The sequence below is a fragment of the Gobio gobio genome, assembly GCF_949357685.1.
Source record: "Gobio gobio genome assembly, chromosome: 22".
NCBI classification, from domain to species: Eukaryota; Metazoa; Chordata; class Actinopteri; order Cypriniformes; family Gobionidae; genus Gobio; species Gobio gobio.
The window spans coordinates 38,482,571-38,494,854 of record NC_137118.1 but is presented as its reverse complement, the minus strand read 5'-3'; the positions used below and the strand labels follow the sequence as shown (position 1 = coordinate 38,494,854).

General features: G+C 38.9%; 1 protein-coding gene across 2 annotated transcripts in view; it reads right to left on the bottom strand.

The window, feature by feature from the left end:
* antxr1b (ANTXR cell adhesion molecule 1b) overlaps positions 1-11,685 on the bottom strand; it is a 47,166-nt gene extending 35,481 nt beyond the window's left edge. For both annotated transcript variants that reach the window (XM_079804288.1, XM_079804289.1), the window contains exons 1-8: positions 11,068-11,685; positions 2,028-2,099; positions 1,653-1,724; positions 1,486-1,567; positions 1,369-1,402; positions 1,189-1,268; positions 834-902; positions 632-712 (exon numbers count right to left, since the gene is read on the bottom strand). In XM_079804288.1, coding sequence (XP_079660414.1) covers positions 632-712; positions 834-902; positions 1,189-1,268; positions 1,369-1,402; positions 1,486-1,567; positions 1,653-1,724; positions 2,028-2,099; positions 11,068-11,222 — 645 coding nt within the window. In that variant the 5' untranslated portion in view covers positions 11,223-11,685. The remainder of the gene's footprint in view (positions 1-631; positions 713-833; positions 903-1,188; positions 1,269-1,368; positions 1,403-1,485; positions 1,568-1,652; positions 1,725-2,027; positions 2,100-11,067) is intronic.
* Between the last annotated feature and the right edge of the window lie 599 nt (positions 11,686-12,284).

The following is a 12,284-nucleotide window of genomic DNA, read 5'->3' as shown; positions in this document are numbered from 1 at the left end:
TGCAGTGAGGCTTGTGCGTGTGCATGTGTAAAAATAGAGTTCAACCATGCATTACTAATATTGTAATCCGAAGGGCTTAATTGCTTGGAAGTTCGATCCGGTTTAGCTCCACGTAGGCCATGTTATTTATCTATAACATGTCATGACATGTCATCGGTGGGTGGGGCTACAGAATTAGGCGTTTGTCTTGAGGCAGTGTTTCACTGAACTCTGACGCCACAGGGAAGAACATTCGCAGATCGATCGTTTGCTGAGCCAGCTGTCAATGAAAGCTTTTCTTTGACTAACAATGAGGTTTTCAGCTCTGAAACTTACATGGTATAATTATATAACGATGACCTTTTATATATCAAAACATCAAGGGAAAGTTGATTTTTCAATTCATGACCACTTCAAAAGATAAATGTTGATTTTTTTCACGGAGTCACCGAGCCAAGAACCATTTTTGGTGCCATATAGAACCTTTTTTTTTTTTGAGTGCATGCAACACTGCCTTTTTGTCTGAGAAGTGCACATTTGATGACATAAAATGCTGCCTAGGCAGCTCACAAGGTTTGGAACATAGTTAATTATCAATAAAATGATCAAAAGAAAGATGTGAGAGTAGTTTAATTTGATTCGATCCACTCACTGAATCAATGACCCCTTGTAGCGCTTCAAAGCCATCATTAACAGGAAAGACGTGATCTTTGCTGTCGGCTATTGTTGCCAGCTGTGACCAAATGAGAAATCATGAAAATATGCTTCTGCATTCATTTGCTCTTCAGTTGCATATCAGTTGCTGAAAAATTCAAATTGTGGTGACCTGCTCACAATGAAGGGGCGAACCTTACCTGGGTTTCATTAAAGTCCTTCACTCCAACACAGTACACAGAAGCTCCCAGCTGACGCGAGCGACCGGCCTGCCATTTCATCATATCAAAGACAGGGTTCAAAAGATGTGCTGGGTTGCATACACTCAATTAGAGCCAGTACGTATGAAATATCAAACTATGCAAATATTATCTAGGTAATAAAAGAGGTGAAAGTCTGAGAGAAAGAACGTCCCGAGTCCAGTTTATTTTTATGAATAGCTGCTGCCTCTGTGGGTAAAGTCAGAGCTAAAGGCTGTTGGTTCTAAATACATTTTTCATGCTCGGGGGAGAAAGAATAAGAACATATGTCAGGATCTAAGGTGTAAGGTCTCACCTCTCTGGCTGCCAAGTCAAATTCATTCTCGCGCAATTCTCCATCTGTCAGAGCAATGATGACACTCGCTGTGCGGTATCCTAACAAGAGCAGAAGTCGAAAATTGAAATCATCTTACCCAGACTTAACCATATATAGCTACTGAATTTAAAAAAAATGATAATTTGATTCATAACGTACTTTCACCTGTTCCATAATAGATTTGCTCGCTTGCCTAGAAAACCACACAAATATTTTTTTTAATAAACATTGCATTTGTTTTGATGTACTTTACTGTATTGTACAATAACCTCTTACCCTCTGAAAACCTTTGTGCATGAAGGTATCTCCACCTGGTAAGACATGCTGAAGTTCCTCTAGCCCAACACGAATATGATCCCTGAATATTAAGATTTTTAGCATTTTTACAGTTTTGCATGGCAATTTAGAGATGTTGGCAGTATGAAATAACAGCAAACTCTCGCCTGTCTTCTGTAAGTTTCATCAGGATCCTTCCCTCCGTTGAAAAGACTATGAAGGACATGCGGAGCTGGGGGCTGGAAACAGAGCATAATAAGCAAAATTAACTTTTTTTTATTTGTAGACCATTATGCTGCAGTTGCCGCCAAGCTGACATTAATAGGGTCTACTTGGATTTCCATCATAGCTATTCCTGCTATACAAGCTGCCATTATCCCTTAGTACTTAAATTGGCTTTGCAGCCTTTTAATTACAGTATATAATTTTTGGGGGGACAGTCAACTTCCTAAAACAGTTTTTTCATAAATACATTTTAGTAATAATGCCAATAAGCGGATCACAAAGAATAATACAGCATGCTGAGCTTCTGCTGGAATCACCTGATGAACTTGTGTGCAAGGTGATCGACGAAGTAGTAGATCTCATTCCAGTGGTGCTGTACACTTCCAGACCTGAGAATGATGTCAAAGAGTTTATGCATTAAGGATTCAGTATTAGGATTGCACAAAAGAACAATGTAATCAACACTGGTTTGTCATACAAATGCATGGACGCTTAAGCAACATTAAAAATGAATTAATCATTTCATTAGATTAAATATCAAACTAAGAGGTGTCTGCAAATAAATACTGCAGGAGTTTTGTAAACAACTAGGGCTCTATTTCTTAGTTTGATACCTGGCGCAAGTGTTTTTTGTGATTTTCAGTCCGACGCGGTTATCACTCTCACGTCCTGTGCCACGTTGTTTAAATTTGACGAGGTGTGTTAAGGCACATTGTTGGTGTGTTGCTATTTTGAGGCAACTGAAAACGACTGCGCCATTGACCAACAAAAACCTGGTGTAAAGTCAATAGCGCACTTTTTTTTTTTTTGTTATTTAAAGGGTCATGAAACACCCTGTTTCAGCAGCCGTCAGTTCTCACCACAGTTTTGAAAAATGCTATAAAAGTGGGCGTGGTTAAAGGAATCACCCAAAAATGAAAATTAGCCCATTATTTACTCACCCCCAAGTCTTCCGAGGTGTATATGACATTATTCTTTCAGACGAATAAAATTGAAGTTGAAGTCCAGGCTAATCCAAGCATTAGAATTTTTATTCACAGTTGCTCTGTTTTTGAAGTCCATAAAAAGGGCATCTGTCCATCAAATAACGTGCTCCACGCGGCTCCGGGGTGTTAATAAAGGCCTTCTGAAGCGAATCGACACGTTTGTGTAAGAAAAATATCCATATTTAAAACTTATCAAGTAAAATTTCGACCGACCGCCTTCCGTGGAAAAGTGTTGAATGTTGAAAGTGAAACTCAAGATGCATACGTGACGTCATGACGAGCCGACCTGGTCGCGTTAGTCTTTCGATCGGCCGGGGAACTTTCAACAATTTTTCCATAAATTGAACAGAGAAGGCAGTCTGCCGAAAGTTTACTTGATAAAGTTTTAAATATGTATATTTTTATTACACAAACGCATCGATTCACTTCAGAAGGCCTTTATTAACACCCCAGAGCCACGTGGAGCATGCTATTTGATGGGCAGATGCACTTTTTATGGACTTCAAAAACAGAGCAACTATGAATCCAATTCTAATGCTTGGATTAGCCTGGACTTTTGTAATATAACTCCAATTTTATTCGTCTGAAAGAAGAATGTTATATATACCTAGGATAACTTGAGGGTGGGTAAATTATGGGCTAATATTCATTTTTGGGTGAACTATCCCTTTAAGCTGCGGAGTGGAGACTGACTGACAACAGTTTTATGAGCCGTTTGATCGGTTAATGGGCCGTAAAGAGCGGTTACATGCACAGTGTGGATGAATCGCGTTTGTTTCGAAGACTCAGGAATTACTGAAGAGAACTTATGCGACAGAAACTCTTACAAAGCAAAAACAAACACTCGTTTTTGACCCATTAATGCGATCTCACTCTTTGAAGCGCCTGTAAGTCAACGCGTGCTGCTGTGTTAAGCGAGGCATCTTCTCATAGGATAAGGACACGCAGTCTCATGAATAATTCAGCGAGTCGTCTTCTCATAGGATAAAGACAGCCAGTCTCATGAATAATTAAGTAAGGCCTCTTCTCATAGGATAAGGACACACAGACTGATGAATAATTATGAGACAGTGATTGAGTCATCGCCGTACTATCCATAGTTTTCAGTCACGTGACTGTCGCGGAGCCTTGGAGGGCAAAACCGCCATAGAACTCCATTGAACGGCAGCACAAACGTGTCAAATTTCCATCTTAAAACTAAAATATGTGAACAAGATGCACGTGTTGGGCACTTATGATCCATATACAGCACCTGCTGCAGTATTTCAATCACTGAAAACAGTGGGACGTTTTGAAAACGCTTAACGTGAAAAACACTATAGGGTGAGCTGCACCAATAAGGATTAAATTAAGCAAAGTTTAACGGATTTGTTGATATGGGTTTTATTTTAAATCGAGTCGTTGCACCACTTCATTTTAAACACAGATTAATTACGCAGTAAAACCGTTATCTGATCAAGCAGCAGACGGAGGTGATCTGAAGACAGGCTAAAGAATCATTATTAGTGCAACCCACCCTTAAAGTGCCGTAATGTACTAAAACAGTGACATTAAAAGATCAAATTCAGTTTACACCTTTTTGATGATGCATACAATATACAGGCGAGTAGATGAGGCAAGAATGTGAACGCAACGCGTTTTCTTTATAATGGGTTTCGATGGGGAAAACACCTAACGAGAAACCTCGTGTTGCACTAATATTCTGTGTTCGTCTGCTTTCCTGTACAAAGTATGCAACATCATTGAGGTGTATATTGAATTTGGTATTTTAATATCACTGTCTTACCACATTAATACTGACTGTGACAAGAAAATGTCACATTCTATGACGTTGATACAAAGATGAATTTAACCGCGGAAGTTGAATACAGCGCAAAAATCTTTACAATGAACTCGTTTTCTCCAACAATCAAAACGAATGGATGGTAACATTGACTTCTATGATGCTCAACACTAACAACACAAAATTTGACCCTTTAAAGAGCACGTTAGTAATATGCGCCTAAAGACGGGTGCACAATGCGTGTACACTCTGCTTATAGAGGGTATGCATGTGACGTCACTGTCACCCAGAGTGACTGCGGTTATGTCTACTGAGTGGCAAAAAGACAGAGACAGCATTGGTTTTCAGCGTGAATGCTGCGAAAAACACACAAAACCAGGCCTGTCGTCAGAGGGGGGGTCAGGCGATGATTGGCCACGGACCCCATGGATATCCCAGGGCCCCAATCTGAACCGAGGGAGATGGACTTGATAATAGCGTGTAATTTTCTCAAACCACTGCCGCCTGCTGTTGCTACTGATTGCTTTTAGACAGAAAATCCACCTAACTGCTGGTCTAGGATCTGTTTTCTTCGTAATAATAGCATATTATTAGCGAAAAAGAGTTGGCAAAAAGATCCAGTGCGTATCTGTATTTGCGCTCATCAAATGATTAGCCAATTAAAGGGGTTGAAGTTAGAATCCACTCACCGCCCAAGCTTTTGTCCAGCGCTGAGTTATGCACGTGCGCTAATGTAAATGTCAGGAAGGCATGTTTCCTGGCAGCATGTCAATATCCATGGACCACAGGATCTTTGGTAAGTTGTGAGAAACACTATATCAAGTCCAACCTTTAGTTTCAGCGTCATCATCAGCGTTTCATAGTTACGCTGATGATATTCAGATTTATTTCACATCGGAACCAAACTCAGCTTATCCTCTTGCTTGTGTAAACTCCTGCCTTCAGGAACTTAAAACCTGGATGACTGAAAACATCTTGCAGCTTAATACTGATAAAACTGAAATCCTGTTGATTGGCCCTAAATCACAAAATTTGCCACGTGATGACGTTTTTATTGACATTGATGGTGTCCAGATTACACCTTCAAAAACTGTGTGAAACCTGGGAGTATTGATTGACTCCACGCTATCTTTCGACTCACATATTGGTCAGACAGTAAAGTCATGCTTTTTCCACCTGCGAAATATTGTTCGTATCCGTCGATCCCTCAACTTTAACGATGCTGAAACTGTTATTCACGCTTTTATAACCTCCAGATTAGACTACTGTAACGCCTTATACAGCGGCTTACCAACTAAGGCTATTCATCGCCTCCAAATGGTGCAAAACTCTGCTGCTCGAGCGCTAACATTTAATAAAAAATCCGTACACATCACTCCCATCCTCAACCAACTTCACTGGCTTCCTGTGGCCAGTCGCATCGAGTTTAAACTGTTAGTTTTAGTCTATAAAGCCAGTCACGGCCCTGCACAAAAATATAATGCTGAGTTAGTCCAACCTTATGTTCCTGCCCGGACCCTCAGATCCAGCAATGAAAACCTGCTTGTCATCCCCAAGTTTAAACGCTCTACTATGAGAGGAAGGGCTTTTAGTGTTATTGGCCCTAAATTATGGAATAAGCTGCCCCCGACTATCCGTAACGCACCTACTCTCCAGATTTTTAAATCCAAAGTTAAAACTCATCTTTTTTCTCCATGCAGTAAATAATTATTTTTCTCTCACCGTCTCTGCCTTCAAGTGATCTCACACCTCTTCATGTTATGCTACATGACTAGCTACTGTTAATTGTTCTTTGATTCTATAACTTCTTTGTTGTTGTTGGAGTTATTTGTTGTTGGAGTTATTTGTTGTTGGAGTTGTTGTTGTTGGACTAGTTGTACACCTGCTTGTTTTATTTGCTATAATGAACAGGCTGCTTTTCTGATTGTAATTGATTGTACTCCATTGTGAAGCGACCTTGGGTTCTTGAAAGGCGCTATATAAAATAAACATATTATTATATTATTATTATTATTAGTTTAAACTGATAACTGTTTGTTTTACTCACATTCTCCCCCAATTAACTCTAGTCAGGCAGCCGCTCTTCTGCCACTCAGTCCGGGGGCATATTCCGGCGGGAAAGTGAAGTTGATGCATACCCTCTTTTACAAACACAGGGACGCGCAGCAGCACACAAACATTTTTAAATATTAAAAATTAAATTCCTCTCTGAAGAAGTGTTGAGTCTTTCCGCTCACAAATTCCGCCATGTAAATAGCGAATCCGCCATGGTGCGAGTGCAACTGGCTTTTAAAGGAAATGAGAGATCAGACTCTGATTGGTTTATTGCACATTACGCCCAAAACACACCCAAGACTCATTAAGAGACTAGGTACAACCCTTTTGGACCATGCAGCGGGCGCCCTGACCATTTTTCCGTCGTTAAACTAGCAAAAGTGGATTCTAACACGCCCTAAGTGCACTTGCACCTCGTGCTTCAGACCATGATCTCATTTTCTTCATAACGTGAATCGTGTTTTGGTTTTATTGGACGTACAGTATATGATGTCAGTACCTCTTCTGTAGTATTTCAGATTTTCTTTATTATTCAAAAACAAACGTCTTTTGATTGAAAAGTGTGCTTTATCTTTTTTTTCTTGACAAGCGCCACTTGATACTTTGACGTCTAATGCAGTGACATCCAAATAATCTTTTTTTAGGCCTCTGGAAAAGACAATCAACTACCAGGAAGGAAAAGCATTGAACGTGGTGGAATTAACACACACATGCGGGATGAATAAAGTCAGTGAATGCAATCTTCTAGGTGTCATTTTGTTAGAAACACCTTGTGTCATATTGATACTGATATTGGCATTACAAGACTAGAGGAGATAAGTCTGCATCGATTGTCTAACAGCAGAAGGTGTGACATTTGCGCCTGAGACATTACATCATCTGCCAAAGTACCGATCCTACTTCGGGAGGAGGGGACTCTTTGGAAAACTTGTAAAGTTCACATGATGGATTAAATCCACAGAAGGATTTAGGCTGGTCATATGTTGTGGTGGTGATTTTCCCCTGATATCTTCCCACTCTTTCCCACTCTTGATATCCAATTAAAGGATTATCTCAAGATTCATTACAGATTTGCATGGCTGCATGTCCCTGTCCAACTGTCTTAAAAAGTGGTTTTCAAAAGCTTCTGACACTGAGAATAATATCTGAGCATCTTGTCGGTAACTTGTCGTTAAGTGGGCTTCTTTAATGGCTCAGCTTGTGTAATAGCTCATCTGGCGGGGCAATTGTGGTGGAGACAAATCAAAAAAGAATGTTAAGCTTACGTAAGCAACGTCGAAGCCATCCAAAGTCAGTATAAGCTTTCCTCTGTGCACATCCACCCCCACAAACAGACCAGTGCTGCTAATTCAGTCTTGATAAATTCAACAGATGGTGATACACATTGTTTTAAGAATGTGGACAGTCTATTATTGTCTCTAACTCTGTTGCCATTCGATTTGTATATAGTTTATATATATATAAATATTTGGTGTGAAGATATGAAATTGGAGCCAATACCAGACCATTTAAGACCCAAGTCTAAACTTCTCAATGCTAAAATACAGACAGAGACATGCATTTTAGAAAACGGAAAAAAAGACTGAATTTACTTTATTCATATGAAACAACTTTTTTGTACAGTGGTCGTTACATGGATTTCTTGCAAATTCTCTGTAATACCTCACCGACCTGTGGTTGAGGTCACTATCACCTTTAATGCTTTGGAAATAAGTTGTGGTTTTGTCTGAAACCATAAGTCAAGATGCAAATCCAGGCCAAGACTTTAAGTTTGACACCCAGACCACTTTTTTTTTTTTTTTACATTTATGCATTTAGCAGCTGCTTTTATCCAAAGTGACGTACTAAAAAGGAACAATTTGCAAAAGAGCCAACAATTTTTTTAATATATAATTGTTGGTTTATTAGACATCTAGGTCCAAAAAGATGGCTGTCCATTTTAATGAGTTAAAAAATTCTGAATGTATTTCAAAACGCTGAACCACTTGCCGATCCATGGTTGATTTAATTATCACATTTAACACATTGGAAATTGACTGTGGTCTTGTCTGAGACCATAAGCCGAAACCTAGACCAGGACGTACATTTTTGAGACCCAAACCAAGGCCAAGACGCTGAGTAATGAGAGCCAGAGCAGACTTTTTATGCGTCCTTGAAAGGTCTCAAGATTAAGACTCCCAACTCTTCTCTAAACAAAATGAACAAGTAGGCATATTGATTTTCTATGGAGACTTATTTCTGCCATAGAATAAAAAATAAAAAAGGTAATTGCTAAAGTTATAACTGATTTTATATCTCAATCTGGGAAAAGAAGTCAGAATTGCGAGTTTATATCACGCAATTCTGACTTTATATCTTGCAATTCTGACTTTATATCTCGCAATTCTGACTATATCTCGCAATTCTGAATTTATATCTCACAATTCTGACTTTATATCACACAATTCTTACTTTATATCTCACAATTCTGACTTTATATCTCACAATTCTGACTATATCTCGCAATTCTGAATTTATATCTCACAATTCTGACTTTATATCTCACAATTCTGACTTTATATCTCGCAATTCTGACTTTATATCTCACAATTCTGACTTTATATCTCGCAATTCTGACTATATCTCGCAATTCTGAATTTATATCTCACAATTCTGACTTTATATCTCACAATTCTGACTTTATATCTCACAATTCTGACTTTATATCTCGCAATTCTGACTTTATATCTCGCAATTCTGAATTTATTTCTCACAATTCTGACTTTTATTACACAATTCTAACTTTATATCACGCAATTCCGACTTTATATCTCAAAATTCCGACTTTATATCTCAAAATTCCGACTTTATATCTTGCAATTCTGACTTTATATCTCACAATTCTGACTTTATATCACACAATTGTGACTTTATATCTCACAATTCTGACTTTATATCTCGCAATTCTGACTTTATATCTCGCAATTCTGACTTTATATCTTGCAATTCTGACTTTATATCTCGCAATTCTGACTTTATATCTCACAATTCTGACTTTATATCTCGCAATTCTGACTTTATATCTCGCAATTCTGAATTTATATCTCACAATTCTGACTTTATATTACACAATTCTGACTTTATATCACGCAATTCTGACTTTAAATCTCAAAATTCCGACTTTATATCTCGCAATTCTGACTTTATATCTCACAATTCTGACTTTATATCACACTATTATGACTTTATATCTCGCAATTCTGACTTTATATCTATAAAATATAATATTTTGAGATTACGCTTAAAAACACAGACATCGATCTTTCAGCATATCAGCCTTGTGCATGTACTCTGCAGTGTTCCAATAGGAAAATGAAACTTGCATTTTGAGCCAATTCTTTGCGATGACCTCATCAGATAAGAACCTACAACCATCACTAAAAAGACTTTTCCAAAATCTGGGCTGCAGTCCTGCACAATGAAGGCATTGTTTTACTCTGCCACCAATGAGAAAGCCAATATTACATTTGCATAATGCACTCTAAATTCATCACAGGATGTGTGTTTTTCACATGTCTTTTCTCGGAGTTCATCTTTGCTTTTAAATGAAGAATGTTACAGTCATGACTAAACAATGGCATACATTCTCCGTCTCTCCCTCCCTCCCGGTCTCTTTCTCATCTCCATATCATTTGCGCTCAGATTCAAGACAGCTCTGAGACTTTGGAACATCTGGCCCTGCTGGTGAAAAGGTTCAGCAGATGAAGAACCCAAACAGCCCTAAACGCTACACTCACCTTCACCTCATGACACCTGGTTTTCTATTAAATAATGACCCTAAAAAGTGACTTCAGACTGCGGTATTTATTATTGAACTGAATATTTCAAAAATCATAGTCAAACCGTCAGGAGAGCCAGACAAAGGAAATGAGTATTTTTCACTGATCATCTTCTGGTTTTTCTTTTCTTTTGTCTATGCCATGATCTTTCTGGAGGTTGTCCTCATAGTTAGTTTGTATTATAAATGGTTATGCATCCACGTAGTTATGAAACATACAATACAAAAGTACTGCAGTGCAATTCTGCGTTTGAGGATTTGATCTGCACATGTGGAGCTTGTATAAGTGTAAAAGTGACAGATTATTATATGGTTTTGACCAAGTCAATATGTTTTCATGCTTCCGCAAAATTGCCCAGGTCATAAAGGAGTTGACCCTCTTAAACGTCTCTGAAATGCTGCACAGAATATAATTTCCATGTAAATTATACATTTCAAAGACCTTCAGGGTGCAGGAGAATGATGCCAGGTATATGGGCACATTCAAACCTAAAATTTCATACATGATTTGCAGCATCAAGAGGATGAAAGACTGTAATGATGCTTCAAGCTGTCTGAATCGCTGGCTGATGTGTCTATTTGGAGACATAATGACTATGATTGCCTGCTTGACCTTTGGTTGTCCGTATGGATGTTGTATTGACAGCGTCAGATTCTCAAGTGCCATTACATTGCCTAAAGGCACCCTCAGAGCTTATGGAAATGCAAATACTTACTTGTCCAGCACAAAATAGAGGTCAAACCCTCCATAGCACGATGACCCAGCCTCCCAGCGTTCATAGCTCTGTCCAGCACAGCAGCTGAGCCTCAGGATGAGCATCACAAACAAGCCTGCAAGCAGCCTGTCACCTCCACGCCAGTCCATGGACATTATTCCAGTATGGTAACGGCAGCCTTGCACAAGTCAGTGGCACTTCCCAGCACACCCTCAAAGCAAGACATCCAACTTTGGTGGAGATGATTTACTCTGCAGCCTCTTTTGTCTGTGATCCATCCAGGTCGGAGCAGGTCTGGTCTCAGTGCATATCTGTGGCAGAGTCCCAGAGCTGCAGTCAGATCCTGAGGCGCTCCAGTCAGACTGGCCGGAATCACTCCCTCGCGCTCAAATAACTCTAATACTGCTGTGCTGTTGCCACAGATGTGTTTCAGGCTTCTTCAAGTGCTGGCCCTCAGCGTGCCCCTGAGACATGTGTTGACAATGACTTGGGATAGTTTGAAATCTTCATAAACTAATTTGATTTGGTCTGGTGGTGTCTGGGTCTCTGTGAAAATGGGGGTTTATCTTGAATAAGAGGGAGTGACATGGTTACTTTTGGAAAAACGTTCAAAACAGTTTTACACTGACTCTCTCTCTCGCTCTCTCTTTCTTTGTTGCGCTCAACTCTCTTTCCCCCAAATGGGCTTTTTGTTGCAGGTATTTTTCTTCTCTACTGCCACAGTGTGGTGACTTCTATTTTTGTTGTAGCAAGGGGGAAAAATTAAACAAATGATTTAAATTAAATAAGCACAGTTTATTAAAATTAGATGATGGAAAATATATGTTATTTATCTTAAGTTACAAGAAACAAAATCCCAAACGAATAACGGTTCTTTATAATGGATCAAAAACATTCAGTGCACGCATGTAATAAATTCTGAATAAATTAAATATGGTACCACATTTTTTCTTTATTATTTGTATTTAAAATATATTTAGGATGATTATGTAACTGCATTTATGCAGCTTGTAAAAATACTTTTTAAAAATACTTGGGAAAAGGAGAGTCATCATTTACTCACGCTGAAGTTCTTCAGCTGAACACAGAAGAAGATTTTGAAGAATATCGGTAACCAAACATTGACTTCCATAGTATTTTTTCCCGATACTATGGAAGTCAATAGGGCCCATTAACCCTCTATGGTACGGTGTTGCCTCCAGGCAACATAGTCTATT